Source organism: Sinocyclocheilus grahami, unplaced genomic scaffold (assembly GCF_001515645.1).
Source record: "Sinocyclocheilus grahami isolate Dianchi unplaced genomic scaffold, SAMN03320097.WGS_v1.1 scaffold1715.1, whole genome shotgun sequence".
In the NCBI taxonomy this organism is placed as follows: Eukaryota; Metazoa; Chordata; class Actinopteri; order Cypriniformes; family Cyprinidae; genus Sinocyclocheilus; species Sinocyclocheilus grahami.
Genome location: NW_015506894.1, coordinates 108,949 through 134,594, shown reverse-complemented (window position 1 = coordinate 134,594; position 25,646 = coordinate 108,949). Strand labels below are relative to the sequence as shown.

The window sequence follows — 25,646 nt, the reverse complement described above, 5'->3', positions numbered from 1 at the left end:
GAGAAGGCCTTCATGCGACAGCTGGCGCAGTAAACTAAGTTTTTTTTATACCCCTCTAACAAAATACTAAATTAATTCAGCTGGACACACTTTCCTTATTTTCTCCACAACAAATGGCCAAGCAAGCGCAGACACTGACAAGATCCGCGATACAGAACGAGACCAAACGCGATATCAGCACGTCTCCACACAGTAAACAAAACAAGCGTTTCCTAGCAACGACAACTGCACTAAACACTAATGAGACAAGTTAATACACTTACAAGCTGCTTTTAACTTCTGCTGATAAAGCTTGAACACACTTTCCTTATTTTTTCCACAACAAATGGCCAAGCAAGCGCAGACACTGGCAAGATACGCGATACAGAACGAGATCAAAATAATTGCATCAACAACAGAAAAATGTGAGAAAACACACTATATTTTTATAGCAATGTATTAAACTTGTAAAGAAAGTAAGTATTTAGATACTATACAAAGCAGGATGAACTGTTTTTTTATAGTTGTTTAGTGTTACTTTGACAAAATCCAGTTGCTCAATAGCTAAAGTTGCTCTGCCGCTGTACTGTATATGAACCAAATGTCTGTGATACTTTAAAGGTCCCCTGAAATGCTTAGAAACACGCCGTGTTACTCTGTGTTGACGTCATTTTAACTGAAACAGGAAGACAGGGCGGGACATATCAAGCAGCCCCGCCCCTTTTTAAAATAGCCAATAGCGTTCATTTATATCACAGCTTTGGCTAGAGCCGTTCAGAGCCGTTGAGCTCCGTAAAGCCACAATCTCATTCATATTGCTATAAAATATAGCATTCTGTGTAGAATTCAAATAGCTCCGATACATTTTGTGGTCTGCGCCGACTCGCGCATGTGATCCGCTCCGTGCTATCGTGTCTCTGGACCGGAGCAGAGTGTGTGTGCGGTGCGGTGGTTAGCGGGACACAGCGCCAAACCAGACTTCTGTTTTTCCTCATTGTAAAGCATATTTACACTGTTTGAATCGTTCCCTGTCCCCTATATAGTGCACTACGTGCCATTCACTGTACAGAAAATACTAATTCTGTGGACAAGTGACCGATTTCAGCCGCGGCTTCAGCGTCTATTTTATAGTGTAGGGGGCGGGGCTTCGGATTCTAGAGAGCATTTGATTGGACAGAAAGTTTGATGAGAAGCTGAAGTACAATGTGACGTCAAAAAAATCGTTGAGCCGTTTTGGCGGAAGTGATGAACTGCAAGCTTTGAATGCTTATATCTTCTAAATGCTAATTTTGTCACTGTTTTGGAGCACACTGCCTTATAGATAACCTTAAGACTAACATATTGATACTAACACCCAAAAAACTTTCATTTTGATTTCATGGGGACTTTAAGAAGTGAACATTAGACAAGTCTAAATCAATCATAATGTCAACACGTCATCCTGAAACGAGTGTTGAGAGTTTGTGTGGTGTGTGTTTCCAGGAGTAGCAGTGTCCCGCAGTGTCAGTCATGGTGGCGCTGTCGCTGAAGATCGGGGTGGGCAATGTGGTGAAGACCATGCAGTTCGAGCCCTCCACCGTGGTGTACGACGCCTGTCGAATCATCAGGGAGAGAGTCCCAGAAGCACAGCTCGGCCAGCGTGAGTCCGTCACCAGACACTCACAACCCTGAAAAGTGCTCAGATACAGACAGAATCTCACATGCATTGGAAGTTTTCATGTGAATGGCAATGCTATTAAGCATTTGATGGGTGAAATTAACCCATTTAATCCCAAATTTTTCTCAGACATAAAAATATCGAAATGATGTGTCATTAGTTACCCCTTGAAATAATCAATAATTATTTTTCAAATTTCTATGGAAAAGTGTGTGTTTTATATGGTTGGTCACAATTGTGACCGGTGGGATGTGTATATAGCTCAGCCCAGATATTAACACACTGTTTAAACTGTTTTATCACATTCTATGGTTACTATTATACATAAAAACCCTTATACAACACTGAATAGATAAAAAATAAAAATAGTTATTATCCCAGCGGTCACTATTGTTGCCATCAAAATGTTTACTCGTTCTATGACCACACTCAACAAAACTGAATAATTGTAAACACATACATTAATAATAGACACCTTAAAGATAACGTGTACCAAAAATCTTTGTAATATCTTTGTTAAAATACTTTATTAACCTTTTGTTTTGGAGCTTTGATGCTCATCATATCATGGTTCAAACAGGAAGTAAACTGCTCTGGTCATGTGACAGTTTGCACTAACCACGTGACACTGCACATATTTAATTGAGACCCTTAATTGTTTCCATATTTGCAGAAAATGCACTAAAACAGTAACATTTTTAGAGCTTTATAAATGAAAACCTTCTTTATGGTCACTATTATGAACGATGGGATTAAATGGGTTGATAAAAAATAATTGATCTTTAACCATATAAATTATCCATTATTCCTTTCATCATGGCTATTTATGTCATGCAAAAATTATACTCAATCTCCAATTAAACAATTGTAATATTGTACAGAATGCACAAGTACCTGAGAAAATCCACCGTCACTCGTCACGTAGCACCATCACGGCTCGTTATGACAAAAACTGATTAACTTGGAAATAGGGAAGTTCATTTCGGTTATTTTTCCTAACTGACAACAGACGCTCGTTAACCAATTGTTAACCGTTAACCAACAAGATTATTTTAAATTAGAATTGAATTAAATTAGAAAGGATAAGTGTCTGTGGCCCGTTAAAAATACTAACGTTTTGTTTCTCGGGGATTAATTTTACATGCGCATAAAGCAGCAAACAACAGAACATGAGGATTCACATGGTCTTCATATCACATCATGCGCCTGCAGCGCTTCTACGAGCGGAGAAAAACATAATAAAGCTATGTACAGAAAATACTAATTCTGTGGACAAGTGACCGATTTCAGCCGCGGCTTCAGCGTCTATTTTATAGTGTAGGGGGCGGGGCTTCGGATTCTAGAGAGCATTTGATTGGACAGAAAGTTTGATGAGAAGCTGAAGTACAATGTGACGTCAAAAAAATCGTTGAGCCGTTTTGGCGGAAGTGATGAACTGCAAGCTTTGAATGCTTATATCTTCTAAATGCTAATTTTGTCACTGTTTTGGAGCACACTGCCTTATAGATAACCTTAAGACTAACATATTGATACTAACACCCAAAAAACTTTCATTTTGATTTCATGGGGACTTTAAGAAGTGAACATTAGACAAGTCTAAATCATCGATAATGTCAACACGTCATCCTGAAACGAGTGTTGAGAGTTTGTGTGGTGTGTGTTTCCAGGAGTAGCAGTGTCCCGCAGTGTCAGTCATGGTGGCGCTGTCGCTGAAGATCGGGGTGGGGAATGTGGTGAAGACCATGCAGTTCGAGCCCTCCACCGTGGTGTACGACGCCTGTCGAATCATCAGGGAGAGAGTCCCAGAAGCACAGCTCGGCCAGCGTGAGTCCGTCACCAGACACTCACAACCCTGAAAAGTGCTCAGATACAGACAGAATCTCACATGCATTGGAAGTTTTCATGTGAATGGCAATGCTATTAAGCATTTGATGGGTGAAATTAACCCATTTAATCCCAAATTTTTCTCAGACATAAAAATATCGAAATGATGTGTCATTAGTTACCCCTTGAAATAATCAATAATTATTTTTCAAATTTCTATGGAAAAGTGTGTGTTTTATATGGTTGGTCACAATTGTGACCGGTGGGATGTGTATATAGCTCAGCCCAGATATTAACACACTGTTTAAACTGTTTTATCACATTCTATGGTTACTATTATACATAAAAACCCTTATACAACACTGAATAGATAAAAAATAAAAATAGTTATTATCCCAGCGGTCACTATTGTTGCCATCAAAATGTTTACTCGTTCTATGACCACACTCAACAAAACTGAATAATTGTAAACACATACATTAATAATAGACACCTTAAAGATAACGTGTACCAAAAATCTTTGTAATATCTTTGTTAAAATACTTTATTAACCTTTTGTTTTGGAGCTTTGATGCTCATCATATCATGGTTCAAACAGGAAGTAAACTGCTCTGGTCATGTGACAGTTTGCACTAACCACGTGACACTGCACATATTTAATTGAGACCCTTAATTGTTTCCATATTTGCAGAAAATGCACTAAAACAGTAACATTTTTAGAGCTTTATAAATGAAAACCTTCTTTATGGTCACTATTATGAACGATGGGATTAAATGGGTTGATAAAAAATAATTGATCTTTAACCATATAAATTATCCATTATTCCTGGCTATTTGGCTATTTATGTCATGCAAAAATTATACTCAATCTCCAATTAAACAATTGTAATATTGTACAGAATGCACGAGAAAATCCCCGTTAACCGACAAGATTATTTTAAATTAGAATTGAATTAAATTAGAAAGGATAAGTGTCTGTGGCCCGTTAAAAATACTAACGTTTTGTTTCTCGGGGATTAATTTTACATGCGCATAAAGCAGCAAACAACAGAACATGAGGATTCACATGGTCTTCATATCACATCACGCGCCTGCAGTGCTTCTACGAGCGGAGAAAAACATAATAAAGCTAGGCTAAATATATATAAAAGGAAAAAATAGGCCTATACGAGAAACATATTTTTACTTAAATAATAAATTAAGAAAATGAAAGAAAAACTGTGCAATAAGTAGCCTAGTATGCAGAGTTTCGCTTCATTTTTGTGCTGCGTGAAAGGAAACAGACGGCAGAAAGCGGCATCCTATTTTTCTTTAGGCTTATTTTACAAAAGCACAAAGATTTGTTTTTATTGTGAATGTACACAAATAAAGGCCAACCTTTTACAATTCCGATTATCTTTAGGACTAAAAGGAGTAGTTTCTTCCACTGTTAAACCCTATTCGCATGGGATTAGTATTATCTGGGGGCCTTGTGTGATTTTGAAATTACCACATCTGAATTTCGTGTGGTGCATTCGCACGGGATAAGCAAAGCATGTGATTTTACTCGAATTTACTGACTTATCTCTGGGATACGATGTCAAGGCTTTGAGAGTCCCGTTCTATGGTCCAGATGGATTTTTAAGAAAAGAAACTAATAGTTTCGTGCGCTGTCATTTACATTTCACCGGGTTAAAATAATATCTCAAGCTTTATGCTTGATTTATTTGTAACACATTAACCTCGAAACTGAAACAGGAAGACAGGGCGGGACATATCAAGCAGCCCCGCCCCTTTTTAAAATAGCCAATAGCGTTCATTTATATCACAGCTTTGGCTAGAGCCGTTCAGAGCCGTTGAGCTCCGTAAAGCCACAATCTCATTCATATTGCTATAAAATATAGCATTCTGTGTAGAATTCAAATAGCTCCGATACATTTTGTGGTCTGCGCCGACTCGCGCATGTGATCCGCTCCGTGCTATCGTGTCTCTGGACCGGAGCAGAGTGTGTGTGCGGTGCGGTGGTTAGCGGGACACAGCGCCAAACCAGACTTCTGTTTTTCCTCATTGTAAAGCATATTTACACTGTTTGAATCGTTCCCTGTCCCCTATATAGTGCACTACGTGCCATTCACTGTACAGAAAATACTAATTCTGTGGACAAGTGACCGATTTCAGCCGCGGCTTCAGCGTCTATTTTATAGTGTAGGGGGCGGGGCTTCGGATTCTAGAGAGCATTTGATTGGACAGAAAGTTTGATGAGAAGCTGAAGTACAATGTGACGTCAAAAAAATCGTTGAGCCGTTTTGGCGGAAGTGATGAACTGCAAGCTTTGAATGCTTATATCTTCTAAATGCTAATTTTGTCACTGTTTTGGAGCACACTGCCTTATAGATAACCTTAAGACTAACATATTGATACTAACACCCAAAAAACTTTCATTTTGATTTCATGGGGACTTTAAGAAGTGAACATTAGACAAGTCTAAATCATCGATAATGTCAACACGTCATCCTGAAACGAGTGTTGAGAGTTTGTGTGGTGTGTGTTTCCAGGAGTAGCAGTGTCCCGCAGTGTCAGTCATGGTGGCGCTGTCGCTGAAGATCGGGGTGGGGAATGTGGTGAAGACCATGCAGTTCGAGCCCTCCACCGTGGTGTACGACGCCTGTCGAATCATCAGGGAGAGAGTCCCAGAAGCACAGCTCGGCCAGCGTGAGTCCGTCACCAGACACTCACAACCCTGAAAAGTGCTCAGATACAGACAGAATCTCACATGCATTGGAAGTTTTCATGTGAATGGCAATGCTATTAAGCATTTGATGGGTGAAATTAACCCATTTAATCCCAAATTTTTCTCAGACATAAAAATATCGAAATGATGTGTCATTAGTTACCCCTTGAAATAATCAATAATTATTTTTCAAATTTCTATGGAAAAGTGTGTGTTTTATATGGTTGGTCACAATTGTGACCGGTGGGATGTGTATATAGCTCAGCCCAGATATTAACACACTGTTTAAACTGTTTTATCACATTCTATGGTTACTATTATACATAAAAACCCTTATACAACACTGAATAGATAAAAAATAAAAATAGTTATTATCCCAGCGGTCACTATTGTTGCCATCAAAATGTTTACTCGTTCTATGACCACACTCAACAAAACTGAATAATTGTAAACACATACATTAATAATAGACACCTTAAAGATAACGTGTACCAAAAATCTTTGTAATATCTTTGTTAAAATACTTTATTAACCTTTTGTTTTGGAGCTTTGATGCTCATCATATCATGGTTCAAACAGGAAGTAAACTGCTCTGGTCATGTGACAGTTTGCACTAACCACGTGACACTGCACATATTTAATTGAGACCCTTAATTGTTTCCATATTTGCAGAAAATGCACTAAAACAGTAACATTTTTAGAGCTTTATAAATGAAAACCTTCTTTATGGTCACTATTATGAACGATGGGATTAAATGGGTTGATAAAAAATAATTGATCTTTAACCATATAAATTATCCATTATTCCTTTCATCATGGCTATTTATGTCATGCAAAAATTATACTCAATCTCCAATTAAACAATTGTAATATTGTACAGAATGCACAAGTACCTGAGAAAATCCACCGTCACTCGTCACGTAGCACCATCACGGCTCGTTATGACAAAAACTGATTAACTTGGAAATAGGGAAGTTCATTTCGGTTATTTTTCCTAACTGACAACAGACGCTCGTTAACCAATTGTTAACCGTTAACCAACAAGATTATTTTAAATTAGAATTGAATTAAATTAGAAAGGATAAGTGTCTGTGGCCCGTTAAAAATACTAACGTTTTGTTTCTCGGGGATTAATTTTACATGCGCATAAAGCAGCAAACAACAGAACATGAGGATTCACATGGTCTTCATATCACATCACGCGCCTGCAGTGCTTCTACGAGCGGAGAAAAACATAATAAAGCTAGGCTAAATATATATAAAAGGAAAAAATAGGCCTATACGAGAAACATATTTTTACTTAAATAATAAATTAAGAAAATGAAAGAAAAACTGTGCAATAAGTAGCCTAGTATGCAGAGTTTCGCTTCATTTTTGTGCTGCGTGAAAGGAAACAGACGGCAGAAAGCGGCATCCTATTTTTCTTTAGGCTTATTTTACAAAAGCACAAAGATTTGTTTTTATTGTGAATGTACACAAATAAAGGCCAACCTTTTACAATTCCGATTATCTTTAGGACTAAAAGGAGTAGTTTCTTCCACTGTTAAACCCTATTCGCATGGGATTAGTATTATCTGGGGACCTTGTGTGATTTTGAAATTACCACATCTGAATTTCGTGTGGTGCATTCGCACGGGATAAGCAAAGCATGTGATTTTACTCGAATTTACTGACTTATCTCTGGGATACGATGTCAAGGCTTTGAGAGTCCCGTTCTATGGTCCAGATGGATTTTTAAGAAAAGAAACTAATAGTTTCGTGCGCTGTCATTTACATTTCACCGGGTTAAAATAATATCTCAAGCTTTATGCTTGATTTATTTGTAACACATTAACCTCGAAACCTTTTCAGCTTTCTCTTTCTGCAAATTGTATGGTGTAGCGATATGACAGCACCCAAAATACTATCAAACGCAGCTCCATTCTTCGCGAAAGATGGATAAAAAGGCGCACAGGAAACAAAAGCCTTGAAAAATGATATACGATCCGCCAAATGCTGGCCAAATCACAGAGATGCCAATTCGCATGGGACTAATATTAGCACAGGACCTCGGTGTTTGGCGAAATATGGTAGGTCTTTTGCGGGGGAATTTTTACTTTACAAATTACAGACATGGACGATTCCCACGGGATTAAGATCACAGACAACCTCCGCAATTATTACAAATGACTGGAGGTCACCAGGTAATACTAATCCCGTGCGAATAGGGCTATAGAAGGACAAAATTCAAGTGATTGCGCCGGCGCCATATGCGCGCACAGTTAAGCTTTGCTACCTTGACAATGCAGCCTGTTCATTATCATAATAATATACAGTCAGTCAAACATATGGAGAATGAAAAACACACTGCTCAGTTTAAATATGTAGTAAAATCTGTGCCGTTAAGTGTTATCACCGTACCGCCGTGATGCTATTTTGCTAATAGCTAAATAAATTTGGGCTTTAAGTCAGATCAGTAAAAAAACAAAAGCACTACTTTTTTTTTTTTCTAATCCAAAACATCGGCTCAACGATAAGTTGCTGTTTTCATTGTTTTTGTACCTTTGTTTTCTAATAAATATGGTTGTTATGACCAAAACGTAGACAATTTCACAGTTCTCGATTCCCATTTTGATACCCCAGCAAAAACTACTGGTTCAAACATTATTAAAGACAAGTAAACAGTAATAAAATAACAACAAATAATCTAGTTTCAAGAAGGTAACTCAAAAACAGTAAGTAGCTCAAATAATTACAATAAAACAAAGATTCGAATAAAGTAAACATTTGGGGTGCGTGCACACAGAAAACAGCCTATCAGACAGCGGGCGAATACTGAATTGAGTTCTTTTTCCACATCTTCCTGTGTTATTCTTTAAAGTTACACCTAACAATTCATATAATTCCGTATAATTCAATATAATTCCAACTCAAATTATTCCAAGGCTATTCATTTCTTTTTTAAAGACAAAAGGATCATTTCCAATCTACTCATTCACAGTGGAAGTGGATGATGATTTATATAGCCAACTTTCATAAAGGCCAAACAAATTAAAAAGAACCATAAGAGGACATTCACACAGAATGTGTTGTCTTGCCATTGTTTTTCCATCTAAACATGTGCTAGACAGATATTTTTGAGTGATGCACTCGCATCTTGTGTCTTTTGCAGCGCTTGTCACGATGGTCTGAAAATGTGACGATCCAAGTTAAAAGTAGCTCATCTTTTAAAAAGACATCTCTAGACCTTGCGCTTTATTTTCATTCCACTGATTTGCATCACACTTTTTTTAAACGCAAAAATATGCTCTGTGTGAATGGCCCCTAAAACAATAATCTGAAAATGTGACGATCCAAGTTAAAAGTAGCTCATCTTTTAAAAAGACATCTCTAGACCTTGCGCTTTATTTTCATTCCACTGATTTGCATCACGCTTTTTTAAACGCAAAAATATGCTCTTTGTGAATGGCCCCTAAAGCAATAAGCTGCACATAAACTACATTAGTTCTGCTGTGTATTTTGAATTGTTTTGTTCAATCAGAATGATAAGCAATAATAGCTGTTTTTCCTCAACTGTAAGTCGCTTTAGATAAAAGCGTCTGCCAAATGAATAAATGTAAATAAGCATTAGGAATCATGTATTTTTAAAAATCAGTAAATGATGGGAAATGCACCTTCTGATTTTGACAGTCTTATTAGGTTGTAAAACGCAATCTGACCACCCACTAACTCTTCTGTCTTCTTGCAGCCAGTGACTATGGCCTGTTCCTGTCAGATGAGGACCCAAAGAAAGGCATTTGGCTAGAAGCAGGCAAAGCACTGGACTACTACATGCTGAGAAATGGAGTGAGTCTAGAATATTTCAAATAAAATGAAGTAACGGTGAAGTAATTCAAGAAAAAGATCAAATAGAATAATGCTCATTTTGAGTGCAGTCTCTATAAAATGTTTCCTTGTCTAGTAATCAGAAATTAGTGAAAAAAAAAATCAAAGCTGTGGAATTTATGGCCATTGTTTTTATATTTGCATTGGGATTGACTTGAGGAAAATTTACTTTTTTTTTTTTATTTGACAGATGCTCCAAAGTAATTTACAGTTACATTTTATCAGTCAGTACACTGGCAATCAACGGCTGAACCTGATATTTCAAATATTTCAAACATATTTAAGATACAGTAGACAACACTAGTGTATATAATATGGGTTTTATAAAGGATATTTCATAAGAACATGTATTTGTTAGGACACACTGGAGTACAAAAAGAAACAGAGACCCCTGAAAATCCGCATGTTGGATGGAACTGTTAAAACAGTCATGGTGGATGACTCAAAAATCGTCAGTGACATGCTAATGACCATCTGTGCCAGAATAGGTAAGTTAGTGTCCATATTAGGAGTGAAACTCCATTCTGCCTGCTTTTTAGTAATTTCTAGGCCTGATCTCTCCTGGTTTATATTATACATGGACAACAGGTCTTACCAAGTCGGCTGGATTATCTCACTGTACTCACTGAGTGCTCTCACCACTGAGGTACCACAGGGTTCAGTGATCGGACCGCTGTTTTTCTCTATCTACGCCATATCACATAGGATAGTCATCCAGTCACATGGGCCCTGTTTTCACTTGATATTAAGATATTTTTTGGTGATCCAATAAGAAGTGGTCAGTGCTAAATATATAGGTGGAAACCGCGTCTGAAACATTTGTGATCAGAACTAAAGCTACATTTGGATGTAGTCAGTGAGGCTTAAGATTATTAATGGAGGTCTGCAACAACACTTAATTTAGGTCTGTAAAATGGTGTTTAGAGGTTTAATTGAACTGTTATTACCCCTGAGAAGCAGTTTGAATGCAATGAGAGTGTAAAAAACACTTTTTGTTTCTCAGGCATCACAAACTATGATGAGTATTCGCTGGTGCGTGACGTGGGAGAGGAAAAGAAAGAAGAGGCCACGGGAACACTGAAAAGAGACAAGACCCTCCTGAGGGATGACAAAAAAATGGAGAAACTCAAACAGAAACTTCACACAGATGATGAGTGTATGTCGCATCCTGCTTACCATGAATAAAACAAATATTGATGCATATTATTTTGTTGTTTTAGCAGTTCTTCAAAACAATACATACAGTATATTCTCAACCTGTTCACTGCAAGGAAGTATGGGAATTTCATAGTGACCAAATGTATATTCTCATGTAAATTTCTTTACTTTGCACTCTGACTAATCCATTAAAAAATACATATAATAAAATTTTTGGTTTTGCAAAGAAATTCTAAGGTTTTTAAGATCATGAGCAAAAAAAAAAATCAGTCAAGTGTTTTCGGACATTTACATTTGGATGATTTTGGAATCTAGCTGAATTTGCTGATGTCAAAGCTGCTGTATTTTACCGTATTTTCAGTGAATTGGTTGGATCATGGGCGGACGCTGCGAGAGCAGGGTGTCGAGGAGTCTGAGATGCTGCTTCTCAGGAGAAAGTTCTTCTACTCGGACCAGAATGTGGATTCCAGGGACCCAGTACAGCTCAACCTGCTCTATGTGCAGGTGAACACCACAGAACATCACCTTTACATCATAATCACGTCCTTATGTCATTCGTAAACTGAATGATATCTATACACAGTGTTGGAAGGAAATTAGCGAAAGCTTGTTTCTCTTTGGATCAAAGTCTTTTTCATGTAAATTTTGAGGGTTTTTGTCCTTAATGACAGGGCATTCTGTCAACTACCTGGTTTCTATTTCTGTGGCATTGTACTGGGGAAGCCACGCTCATTTTGAAATCTCAATGGTCTAAAATCACACTCTACATAACTATGTTAAACATCAAATATGGTCTGATTGGCTGTAACTGTGATGCTTTGTGCATCTTTTTCACTTCTGGTGTAGACAGACAAGTTACTTCTTGCTAGAAATGTATCATGCAGTGTCTGCTAATCTTTTGTGTATCCCAGGCCCGTGATGACATCCTGAACGGCTCCCACCCTGTCTCCTTTGATAAGGCCTGTGAGTTTGCCGGATACCAGTGCCAGATCCAGTTCGGAGACCACAATGAGTCTAAACACAAACCTGGATTCCTTGAGTGAGCTCAGCGCATTTCTGTTTCTCCTTACAACCTGTATCTGTGTAATGTACTGGTTTAGTTGCATAGAAACTTTTTATTTGGGTTGTTAATATATGAAAACATTTAATCACCTAAATGTTTGGTAGTTAATGCCATCAGAGCCTTCAAAACCAACAAATCCTGCATTTCTCAAACTGCATGAGAACAGACACAGAACTTAAAATAACAACATGTGTTTACATGTACATTCATGGTTACGTTTACTATTAGGTTTGAGGAAGAGAAAATGACTCTTTCAGCTTGATCAATCAGTTCTCAAAATATTGAAATATTTGCTTTCACTTCTGGTGTAGACAGACAAGTTACTTCTTGCTAGAAATGTATCATGCAGTGTCTGCTAATCTTTTGTGTATCCCAGGCCCGTGATGACATCCTGAACGGCTCCCACCCTGTCTCCTTTGATAAGGCCTGTGAGTTTGCCGGATACCAGTGCCAGATCCAGTTCGGAGACCACAATGAGTCTAAACACAAACCTGGATTCCTTGAGTGAGCTCAGCGCATTTCTGTTTCTCCTTACAACCTGTATCTGTGTAATGTACTGGTTTAGTTGCATAGAAACTTTTTATTTGGGTTGTTAATATATGAAAACATTTAATCACCTAAATGTTTGGTAGTTAATGCCATCAGAGCCTTAAAATAACAACATGTGTTTACATGTACATTCATGGTTACGTTTACTATTAGGTTTGAGGAAGAGAAAATGACTCTTTCAGCTTGATCAATCAGTTCTCAAATTAATTCATTAATAAATAAATTCATTCTACTTTTTTACTTTTTCCTCATCGTATGTTCACAAACAGTATGTTTTCATTAAAATAGTTTGGCCATCATCTTTGTTAACATTTTCATCAGTAACATCATTGACGAGATTACCAGTGTTTTTATGAATGACAGCGTTTCATTTGTTCCCAGCACAAGCTACTGCTAAAATCACCAGCCCAGATTGCTTTAATTCTCAAAACATTCATTAAAAGAAATCACTTAATTCTTGCTTCCTGTCTTTCTCATCCAGTTTGAAAGAATTCTTGCCCAAAGAGTACATCAAGAACAAGGGCGAGAAAAGGATCTTCCAGGTGAGGTTATGCAGGTTATGTGTAATTCATTATTTTTCATACCCATGTTAGACGCAGCATGATGCGCTATATTAATCACAATTTAATGATAAACTCTTCTATTTAAGGCACACAAAAACTGCCAAAACATGACCGAGATTGAGGCCAAAGTAAGCTACGTCAAACTAGCCAGATCTCTGAAAACCTATGGAGTGTCCTTCTTTTTAGTCAAGGTAACGATCTCATACGATATCTGAGCTCTAATATTAATGCTTTCTTGTGTCAATGGTAATGTTTATTCTCTTCACAGGAAAAAATGAAAGGAAAGAATAAGCTTGTTCCGCGTTTGTTGGGCATCACTAAAGAGTGTGTGATGAGAGTGGATGAGAAGACCAAAGAGGTGATACAGGAGTGGAGTCTGACCAACATCAAACGCTGGGCCGCTTCTCCCAAGAGCTTCACGCTGGTACCAGCACACTCCTCTAAACACACACACTGTGTTCTGATGAGAACTCACACTTGAACTGAAATGGCTCTGTGATTACGATGTGTGCTAAGGGTGGAATAGGTTGTGTCACAGTTCTGTTTCCGTCTGTTTGTGTTGCATATCGTGTTTCTGTGTCACAGTGCCTTTCCGGTTCGATTTGGTAAATACTTGGTGGTTTGTTTAACCTCTTTAGGGATTGTTTAGGTTGAATAATGTTCACCCAAAAATTACAATTCTGTCATACGTTTAATAAAATTTCATTATTTATGTCCATTCTTTGAAAGTCCACACAACCTATCAACACACCCATTAACGTAAACTACGCCAGAGTGCGTACACACCTTGCGCGCCGGAAGCCGTGCGCGTGCTCAAAGACGGTTGGACATAGTGGTGTATTAGAGGTAAAAAATTATATAAATACTGTTCGGTTTCTCACACAAACCGATCGTTTCATGTCTTAGGACATCAATGTGTCGTCATGAGCCGCAGGGTTTAATTTGGATTTGTCTGTGCATGTTTTTTTTTACTCTCATAGACTTTGTTACCATTGCCATGCATTATACGACTGACAGATTGCAACGGCTGGAGTTCAAAATCTTCATTTGTGTTCTACTGAAGAAACAAAGTCACCTACATCTTGGATGCCCTGGGGGTAAGCAGATAAACATCACATTTTCATTTTTGGGTGAACTATCCCTTTAAAGTATCAAAAAGTCCTGAAAGAAATCATAAAAATTGTTCTGAAGTCTTTGGAACGACATGAGTAAACCGCTTCACCCCTAGCACATACGTTTGTTTTTCGAGCTAGCCTTTGTGCAGAACGTGCTGTCCTGTAATAGTTTTGTGATGTTCCTTTGGCAGTGAGTTTATTATTATTACGACGACTTTACTTAATGTTTTCCTTGTGATTCAGATCAGTGTCCACAGGAAGTTTGATTCACATAATTTTTTTAGCTCTGACATCAAGGGCTCAGTTATACAAGAAACTCTTTTTGTGATTTGTGAAGTTTGTGCATCTGACGTCAGTTACACTTTATTTAGAAACTGAAAAGAACAGATCATCCTCTAACAACAGATTTCAAAACTTTTGTCAGCTGACCCCCTTTGAACTGAATTATTTACACATTTGCATGTTTATAGTTCTCTGATGCCAACATAAACAGGCTATATATCTTGTGTTTTTAGGAAGTGATTTATTTCGATTTTTGATTAATTTATGATGCTTTGCATCACCTGACAAACCTCCTGCAGTTCCTTCATGAACCCCAGTTTGGGGAACTAATAATGCCCGATAATATTTTCAGACACATGTTAAAGCCCGATGTGCTACGACAGACCTTTAAGCAGTTCCTGTTTCATGTAATAGACAAAGCTGAAGCAGTAATCAATGCTGAACACTGAATCCAGGGAGAGAGATTGTTTATGCTTCATGAAGCGCAGCAGTAATTCAGTATTTAGACTCTGCTTGCAGACTTATTGATCACATTAAGGCAATATCATTTCAATAATTACTTGACAGTTGTTTCCGTCCTCCAGATCCCTGTCAATACACACTCAGTCACACTCAATGCATTTTGCATGTTTTTTCTTGCTGCACAGATTTCTCAAACCTTTGTGAATTAGGGTGGATCTATTCCATCCCTGCTTTGTAATTGCACCATGAATATTTTCTAAACCTGAGACAATATTTGCTCATTTTATACAGCCTAATGTATGAATGCACAATTCACTGCTTCATTATTAACTTTATATTACTTAATCATCCAAACAGTTGTTTTACTATTCAGTGTTTTATAGTGTGCCATATTATTTACTCTGTTGTTATTTTTGTTGCCCTTTTGAGTGTCATGTGTTTAATCTTTCTTCTTCAGGACTTTGGAGACTATCAGGATGGTTACTACTCAGTTCAGACCACCGAAGGAGAGCAGATCGCACAACTCATCGCTGGTTACATCGACATCATTCTCAAGAAGGTAACATGCCATGACCAATCTGATTGTTAAAACTGAATAAATCATGTGAAGCCTGACACTTATTTTTGATTTCACGTATTTATTGGACTCACAAGACTAGAAGTGTGACTGAGTTTACTAAGACTCTGATGCATAATACTCACACAACTAAAAACTGGCTGTCATTACGCAACTTCTAGGAGTAAGTTTACAAGTTTACACAGTACCAGGTTAATACAAGTGCTTTTGAGGAAAAACTGTTCACTGGATTTGAAAAAGTTCTCAATTTTTGCTGCATCCTATCTTTGATATATGTTCAGACATTTCTTTGATTATTTATTTTGTGCGTCCAGAAAGTGTAAGTTTTCAATGTTTTGGTGTTTTCTCATACAACCATTTGCAGAGACTGATCCATTGTTATTGACGGACTATTATTAACTATTTTAACTCCTTAAGAAATCCCTTAGTGATAACCCCTTCTAAAGGGGTTATTCACGTCAAGTCAATTTTAGTTGTCTATAGTGCTTTTCTTAATACACATTTTCAAAGCAGCTTCACAGAAAGTCATGATGCTAGCATTTATAACATCTTAATTATAATCTTCGTGCCTTAGAGTTGTGTAAAATAGTTACATGTGACGATACAGGCGATCAATGTTTAGAGGCTTGCTATAATATAGTATATATCGGCCTGCACGAGTGTATGTGCAGATAAAGTTTGATTTAATATATATCTAACTTTATAAATAGAGCTATGTGATAATACATTTTGTTATGATAGAAACAATCACGCAGCCGAGATTTGCAATGTAGTATGCGTTATGTAAGTGTACTGTATTTATGCAGGTAAAGTAGTACAGGTACATCTCAAAAAATTTTAATATCATGAAAAAGGTCAATATTTTTTGTCACTCATTTCAGAAAGTGAAACCCATATATTATATAGATTCATTACACATAGAGTGAAATATTTCAAGCCTTTATTTCTTGAAATTTTGATGATTATGGCTTACAGATAATGAAAACCCAAAATTCAGTGTCTCAGAAAATTTGAATATTGTGAAAAAGTTCAATATTGGAAAGTCATGGGGTCACACCCTAATCAGCTAATTACCTCAAAACACCTGCAAAGGTTTCCTGAACCTTTAAATGGTCTCTCGAGACCTGAACCCGTATTGTCAAGAGGAAGATGAGAGACACCAGACCCAACAATGCAGATGACCTGAAGGCCGCTATCAAAGCAACCTGGGCTTCCATACCACCTCAGCAGTGCCACAGGCTGATTGTCTCCATGCCACGCCGCACTGATGCAGTAATTCATGCAAAAGGAGGCCCAACCAAGTATTGAGTGCATAGAAATGAACATACTTTTCAGAAGCCTGACATTTCTGTTTAAAATATCCATTTTTTTATTGATCTTATGTAATATTCAAATTTTCTGAGACATTGAATTCTGGGTTTTCATTATCTGTAAGCCATAATCATCAAAATTTCAAGAAATAAAGGCTTGAAATATTTCACTCTATGTGTAATGAATCTATATAATATATGGGTTTCACTTTCTGAAATGAGTGACAAAAAATATTGACCTTTTTCATGATATTCTAATTTTTTGAGATGTACCTGTATGTACTATATATACAACTTATAAAATATTGCTGGGTGGTGATGATATAGTTTATATTTTTTAATGATATAAGAATCAAGCATTTGAGATGCGCTTAAAGTGAGCATATGTGCATGTATCAGGGTAAGGTTGGATATACTTATAGTAGTTGTTTAATTTGTTATCAGTTATTAATTTGTTAATTAATTGAGTTATTAACTTGTTATGTGCTGATATTGAGAATTATGAAACACTGCAACTGGCCACTGCCCAAACAAACGGTGGTACATTGATTTACATGTCTCTGCCTGTCTAAGAGGGCATTTCCTTGACAGAATTAGCTGCATTGTGGACCAGACTTTATGCTGTTACAAAGGTTTGGCTGTGCGACTCTTCTGCTGATTACACATTATCACACATTATCTGCTGCTGCAGGCATTCCTAATGGCTCTTTTGAAAACGCAGGGATTTTGCAATGGGCCTTTCATTAGCAACACTCCCTTCATAACCATCAAGCTGCTAGTTTCACAATAGTCCTGTGGCCTGAGAGGTCAGTCTGTAGATGTTGATAAGTTCAGTTATTAAGCAGATCTTGTTCTTGTCATACCAGTCTCATTTGTTATGGTTGTGTAATGCATCCATGTGAAATTGCTGCTGCTGGTTCTCCGCAGTGTGAGGAATTCCTCAACAAACCTTCATGTTTGACCAGTCTAGAGAAACCTGCTGTGGCAACAAAGTGCTTCTCACAAGTATCTTTCCCTAACTCGCTGCGTCTGAAAACCCCTTTATCTGCAGAAAAAGAGCAAAGATCACTTCGGCCTGGAGGGCGATGAGGAATCAACCATGTTGGAGGACTCCGTGTCTCCCAATAAGTGAGCCTCTTTTCATAGTTCAGTAAAATGACATATTGCACACAAGTATCACTCATGGCATTAGGTCTGATGGTAACCTGTGATGTATCATGCTCCAGGTCAACAGTTCTCCAGCAGCAGTTTAATAAGGTCGGGAAGGTGGAGACGGGCTCTGTCGCTCTGCCGGCCATCATCCGCTCTGGTGCCGGAGGTCCAGAGAGCTTCCAGATGGGCTCCATGCCACAGGCCAAACAGCACATCACCAGCGGACAGATGCACCGAGGACACATGCCCCCTCTGGTCAGATATGCACATGCACAAACATACAGCCGGTGGATAAGATACCACAAATACCATGTACAGAGCGTATAGGGTTGAATGTGCTCTGAAGGATGGGCTCTGCTCTTGATATGTATATGAGACGTGTCTGTTGGTGTAATTGTGATCACTCTGCCTGTTTTGTCTGAATGGTGTTCGGCGCTGTTTGTTTGGGCTGTGCAGTGAGGTGTCCGTGTTCTCTCTATCTGGCAGATATCAGCTCAGCAGGCTTTGACTGGCACCATTAACTCCAGTATGCAGGCGGTGCAGGCAGTTCAGGCCTCTCTCGTTGAGTTTGATGCCCTGCCTCCACTGGGCACTGATGCGGTGAGATGCATTATTCATATGCCTGTATATATATCTTTTAATGTCTCAGTCATTTTTATAATTTGCAATAGTTGTATTTAACCCTAGTGTTCTGTTTGGGTTATTTTTGACCCAGGTGAAAAATAAAATCTGTGAAAAAATTATAATACTTGCTTGCTTATTTATTTATTTATTTATTTTTAAATGCATTTGGTTTCCCTACAACATTGTTCCAAAATTATGTATTATATCATTTTGTATATACAGTGGGGCAAATAAGTATTTGATACACTGCTGATTTTTCAAGTTTTCCCACTTACAAAGAATGGAGAGATCTGTAATTTTCATCGTAGGTACACCTCAACTGTGAGAGACAGAATAAAAAAAAAATCCAGAAAATCACATTGTATGATTTTTAAATAATTAATTTCCATTTTATTGCATGAAATAAGTATTTGATCACCTACCAACCAGCAAGAATTCTAGCTCTCACAGACCTGTTAGTTTGTCTTTAAGAAGCCCTCCTATCCTCCACTCATTACCTGTATTAATTGCACCTGTTTGAACTTGTTACCTGTATAAAAGACACTGGTCCACACACTCAATCAATCAGACTCCAACCTCTCCACTATGGGCAAGACCAAAGAGCTGTCTAAGGACACCAGGGACAAAATTGTAGACCTGCACAAGGCTGGGATGGGCTACAGGAAAATAGGCAAACAGCTTGGTGAGAAGGCAACAATTGTTGGCGCAATTATTAGAAAATGGAAGAAATTCAAGATGACTGTCAATCTCCCTCGGACTGGGGCTCCATGCAAGATCTCGCCTCGTGGAGTATCAATGATCCTGAGAAAGGTGAGGGATCAGCCTAGAACTACACGGGAGGACCTGGTCAATGACCTGAAGAGAGCTGGGACCACAGTCTCAACGGTTACCATTAGTAACACACTACACCGTCATGGATTAAAATCCTGCAGCGTGGGCAAGGTCCCCCTGCTCAAGCCAGCACATGTCCAGGCCCGTCTGAAGTTTGCCAAAGACCATCTGGATGATCCAGAGGAGGCATGGGAGAAGGTCATGTGGTCAGAGGAGACCAAAATAGAAGTTTTTGGTATAAACTCCACTCGACGTGTTTGGAGGAAGAAGAAGAATGAGTATAATCCCAAGAACACCATCCCAACCGTGAAGCATGGGGGTGGAAACATCATGCTTTGGGGGTGCTTTTCTGCAAAGGGGACAGGACGACTGCACCGTATTGAGGGGAGGATGGATGGGGCCATGTATTGCGAGATTTTGGGCAACAACCTCGTTCCCTCAGTAAGAGCATTGAAGATGGGTCGTGGCTGGGTCTTCCAGCATGACAATGACCCCAAACACACAGCCAGGGCAACTAAGGAGCGGCTCCGTAAGAAGCATTTCAAGGTCCTGGAGTGGCCTAGCCAGTCTCCAGACCTGAACCCAATAGAAAATCTATGGAGGGAGCTGAAACTCCATGTTGCCCAGCGACAGCCCCAAAACCTGAAAGATCTGGAGAACACCTGTATGGAGGAGTGGGCCAAAATCCCTGCTGCAGTGTGTGCAAACCTGGTCAAGAACTACAGGAAGCGTCTGACCTCTGTAATTGTAAACAAAGGTTTCTGTACCAAATATTAAGTTCTATTTTTCTATTGTATCAAATACTTATTTCATGCAATAAAATGGAAATTAATTATTAAAAAATCATACAATGTTATTTTCTGGATTTTTTTTTTTGATTCGGTCTCTCACAGTTGAAGTGTACCTATGATGAAAATTACAGATCTCTCCATTCTTTGTAAGTGGGAAAACTTGAAAAATCGGCAGTGTATCAAATACTTATTTGCCCCACTGTATTTATGGAATTAAAAAAAAAAGTTTCCAGCAGAAACTCAAATAAAAACGGCATATTTTTCAAACACTTTTCAAACACAAATTATTGAGAAAATATCTAAATTAGCATATACCAAATTTCATGTACAAAATCATGGTAGTGCTGTAATTTTTTATTTTTTTTACATTGAAGTTGGGTCATTTTTGACCTGAGAATAACAGGTGTATTTTCTGAACAGTTCACAAGGGTTAAGATAGTGTGTTTGAAGTTGTTTTCTTTTGGTCTGGACTCTGGAGGTTAAAATATTTGACCTTTTTTGATATGTGACTGAAATAGCTCGAGTTGTAAAGCTCTATTGATAAACAGTATCTCTGCAACTTGAGGGACTGAGACATCGGTAGGGTTCTGGAGTGATATTTGAGCGATTCAGATTAAAACCAGAAGAAAAATTCTATGCATAAGGCAATTTTTTAAAATTAATTGTGACCCTGTACCACAAAACCAATCATAAGGGTTTTATGATTTATAATTCATAAAGATTTATGCATCATCTGAAAGCTGAATAAATAAGCTCTCCATTGATGTATGGTTTGTTAGGATAGGACAATATTTGGCTGAGATACAACTATTAGAAAATCTGGAATCTGAGGGTGCAAAAAAAATCTAAATATTGAGAAAATCGTCTTTAAAGTTGTCCAAATGAAGTTCTTAGCAATGCATATTACTAAACAAAAATTACGTTTTGATATTTACAGTAGGACATTTACAAAACATCTTCATGGAACATGATCTTTGCTTAATATCCTAATGATTTTTGGCATAAAAGAAAAATCAATCATTTTGACCCATACAATGTATTTTTGGCTATTGCTACAAATATACCCCAGCAACTTAAGACTGCTTTTGTGCTCCAGGGTCACAATTTAACCTTTATTTAACCAGTCTTTAAGAACAGGTTTGTATTTACAATAACAGCCTGGCAGGAGAGTTAATGTCTCCTGAAGGACATACAAACATACATTACAATATGTGTACAAAACACACACACAGAAAAGGAAAGGAGAAAAACACCTCAATTAAAACGTGAGGTGAGGGGGGGGGACTTTTGAAAAACTTCTGAATCAGGGCTAAATGAATGATTAGAAGGGAATATAGATATACGGCATGTGGATGTCTGGAAAGAAACATTTCTGACATGCTGCTGTAATCAGCTGTAAAGTGATGAATGTATATGTGCTCAGTACTTGTATTAAACAACCTCTCTCTGATGTTTAGGCATCTCAAGCATGGAGGAAGAACAAAATGGATGAGTCCAAACATGAGATTCACTCTCAGGTGGACGCCATCACTGCGGGAACTGCCTCCATGGTCAATCTGACTGCAGGTGACACACAATGACATGTTTCAGCCGGCAACCCTGTATTCTGCCTGTTTCCTTAGCATCGCACTAGCTGACAACTCTTCTTGACTGTGTGCTTGCTATGCAAAATATGTGCAGCTTCAGTGAAAAGATCATTTTTAGTTCCCCCACTGACTTTTGGTCCTGTGGTAAAATGTAGTCTGTCCCTGAACGTGTGTGTCAGGTGACCCGGCAGAGACGGATTACACCGCTGTGGGCTGTGCTGTCACCACCATCTCCTCCAACCTGACCGAGATGTCTAAGGGTGTCAAACTGCTGGCGGCGCTGATGGAGGACGAGGGAGGACGTGGCCAACAGCTTCTGGGTGCTGCCAAGAGCCTGGCTTGTGCTGTGTCTGAGATGCTCAAGACCGCTCAGCCCGCCAGTACTGAGGTATCAGCACTTACAGTACAAACATAGGATTGAGAATGTGGCAAACAGTTGATGAGGTGGATTCAGTGGTGTGTTAGTAGTAGGACTGGGGATTGTAAGGAATCTAGTGGTTGTGTTTTGGGTAATGATTCTGGTTCCCTTAAAGGTTTTCTGAAGAAATCAAAGCCTAAAACCTAAACAAACACTACCATTCAAACGTTTGGGGTCAATAAAAATATTGTTTTTAAATTTCTGATAGACATCTCGTTGGGTTCACCAAGCCTGCATTTATTTAATCTGAAATAAAGTAAAAACAGTAATTTTGTGAAATATTAAACAATTTGAAGTAGACAAAAAGTAGAAACAATTTGATTTCTATTTGAGTATATATTAAAATGTAATTTATTCCTGTGATCAAAGCTGAATTTTCAGCATCATTACTCCAGTCTTCAGTGTCACATGATGCTTCAGAATCATTCTAATATGCTGATTTACTGAAGCAAATGCATTATTATCAATGTTGAAAACAGGTTTGCTGCTTAAAGGAACACTCCACTATTTTTGAAAATAGGCTCATTTTCCAACTCCCCTAGAATTAAACAGTTGAGTTTTACCGTTTTCGAATTCATTCAGCCGTTCTCCGGGTCTGGCGGTAGCACTTTTAGCTTAGCTTAGCATAGATCATTGAATCTGATTAGACCGTTAGCATCTCGCTCAAAAATGACCAAAGAGTTTCTATATTTTTCCTATTTAAAACTTGACTCTTCTGTAGTTACATCGTGTACTAAGATCGACGGGAAATTAAATGTTGTGATTTTCTAGGCCGATATGGCTAGGAACTATACTCTCATTCCGGCGTAATAATCAAGGAACGTTGCTGCAGTGCAGCAGGCGCAATGATATTACGCAGCGGTAAAACTCAGCTCTTTAACTCTAGGGGAGCTGGAAAATGAGCCTATTTTCAAAAATAGTGGAGTGTTCCTTTAATATTTTTGTTGAAACCATGACTCATTTTTTTCAGGATTCTTTGATAAATAAAAAGTTTAAATGAACAGCATTTATTTGAAATAGAAATATTTTGTAACATTATAGATGTGTTTACTCTCACTTGTGATCAGTTTAATGAATCCTTGCTGAAAAAAATGTATTGCTTTAAAAAAATTTTTTTACAATAGTTAAAACTTTACCACAATTTTTTATTTTTTTTTGCTGTCTTGCATTGCTTTGTCCTTTAGAAAACGCTAATAACTCTGTAAATCTAGATGTTATGAGCAAATACTGCTTTAATGTTGCCTTTGCTGTTATGATATGTTAATATTGCTGTGTGTGTCTTCAGCCGCGACAGAACCTCCTGCAGGCAGCGGGTAATGTGGGTCAGGCCAGCGGTGAACTCCTGCAGCAGATCGGAGAGTCCGACGCGGATCAGCACAATCAGGTGTGACACACACACACACACACACACACACACACACTGATGCTGTGACTGTAACGCATTAACCTGTGTTCTCATCAGTCTGTAGGTACAGCAGCGTTCACACACTCCAGACGGACACACTATAGTCAAATGCTGGCAACAACACACAGAAAGAACAGTTCATATTCACCAGCCAATCAAGCTAATGCAACAGTGATCAGTGATTTAATGATCACGGTTTGACCTGGATTTCGTGTAGTCACACAGAGACCGTCTGTCAGATCATGGTGTGGTGACGGGTCTTTATATTCTCATCCATATCCACTGGAAATCAATCATTGCATTATCCACACAGTTTCTCTGCATGAGAGATTTCATCATTTAATCATATCATAATTCTCTAAATTTACATTTTGTGTATACAGACCTGTAACTATCAGTAATGAACTGGTGGTTTTCCTGTGTTGAGACGTATCAAAGAGCTCATCCCTTTTTATCTAGAAGTGTTTAGTTTGCTAAAAAAGCCACACTTAAGAGCTTGTGACAGCCACTGTAACATTTTTCTAGTAATTACCAATTATTACTACAGTAAAATAAAAAAAAACTTTGTTTTAGTAATCATTAGGGCTGCACAGTATTGGAAATAACGGACTTTGCGATATGAACAAAACAAACAATGAACTGCTTGCTATATTTGGAAATAGTTCATTGTTCTAGAAGTATTTTGGGTGGTTTATTGGGAGGGGTGCATCTGCATAGAACAGAAAAAAGCTGGAAAAATGACTGAAGATTGTTTGTGTGGATCATTCTTTGAGGGCTGAATGATTTGGGACAAATGTGGGTGTTCACACTTGAATATACTCGTTACATAACCAACTCAAACCTCTTTCGTTAGCCATAAAGTGAGCAGAATTAAATATTTGTCTTATTCATTAGGGTTTCAGAGTGAAGCGTGGCACTGTGTTGGTTTACACTAAAACACTAAACCAGGCTTGATTCACACTGATGCGATGCAGATTTAGTGAGAGGCAGGTGAATTAGGAGGAGGTTCTTGTTGTAGAAAGCATTTCTCCTTCGTATTTTGAATCATCAATTTCTCTGGGTCTATATATATTCCTTGAAAGAGAGACACTTTTTCAAATGTTTAGGATTGCATTAGCCTACAGTTATTGCTGTTAAAAGCAAATGAGCATGATTTTGTTTTCGTGATGTCTTCCATATGTGTGGTTTGGGCTCATGGATCTCATAGCTGTGACAGTTTAAATGGTTCTGAATGTTCTGAAGTCTTTTATCGGTTCTAATGTGATAATGTTCGAAACAAACCCTCTATGTTTGGTTGCGAATGTCTTTTCACTCTTCACACAGCCGAACTGAAGGGGAAGTTTCGTGCTACAGTCGTGTGCATGTCCTTATTTGGACAGAACGCTTATCAGAACAAGTTTAACGCATTTGGTAACGTGAGGTTTAATGGAAATCATTCTGAACAGGACAATTCTAGTGCCGCCCTGCCCTCTGTTTATGTACAACACTGCTTGTTCTTTGAAGCGTTTATAGTGATTCTAGCGCTGTATCTGACAGCTTTACAGCTCTCTGTATAGTGTGTAGTGCTCGTATCTGGGTCATTCTCAAAGTTTTCTCTGCTGAGTATTTAGCAATTTGACTGAATAAATAAGCTTTCCATTGATGTATGATTTGTTAGGATAGGACAATATTTGGCCGAGATACAACTATTTGAAAATCTGGAATCTGAGGGTGCAAAAAAATCTAA

General features: G+C 38.1%; 1 protein-coding gene across 1 annotated transcript in view; it reads left to right on the top strand.

The window, feature by feature from the left end:
- The first annotated feature begins 6,017 nt into the window (after nucleotides 1-6,017).
- LOC107572191 (talin-1-like) overlaps nucleotides 6,018-25,646 on the top strand; it is a 48,969-nt gene continuing 29,340 nt past the window's right edge. The window contains exons 1-16 of the mRNA XM_016258610.1: nucleotides 6,018-6,151; nucleotides 9,898-9,995; nucleotides 10,393-10,522; nucleotides 11,038-11,190; nucleotides 11,554-11,696; nucleotides 12,104-12,231; nucleotides 13,286-13,346; nucleotides 13,454-13,558; nucleotides 13,636-13,791; nucleotides 15,684-15,785; nucleotides 18,165-18,241; nucleotides 18,340-18,520; nucleotides 18,752-18,865; nucleotides 21,969-22,077; nucleotides 22,277-22,485; nucleotides 23,801-23,899. Of these exons, the coding sequence (XP_016114096.1) occupies nucleotides 6,022-6,151; nucleotides 9,898-9,995; nucleotides 10,393-10,522; nucleotides 11,038-11,190; nucleotides 11,554-11,696; nucleotides 12,104-12,231; nucleotides 13,286-13,346; nucleotides 13,454-13,558; nucleotides 13,636-13,791; nucleotides 15,684-15,785; nucleotides 18,165-18,241; nucleotides 18,340-18,520; nucleotides 18,752-18,865; nucleotides 21,969-22,077; nucleotides 22,277-22,485; nucleotides 23,801-23,899 (1,995 nt within the window). The 5' untranslated portion in view covers nucleotides 6,018-6,021. The remainder of the gene's footprint in view (nucleotides 6,152-9,897; nucleotides 9,996-10,392; nucleotides 10,523-11,037; nucleotides 11,191-11,553; nucleotides 11,697-12,103; nucleotides 12,232-13,285; nucleotides 13,347-13,453; nucleotides 13,559-13,635; nucleotides 13,792-15,683; nucleotides 15,786-18,164; nucleotides 18,242-18,339; nucleotides 18,521-18,751; nucleotides 18,866-21,968; nucleotides 22,078-22,276; nucleotides 22,486-23,800; nucleotides 23,900-25,646) is intronic.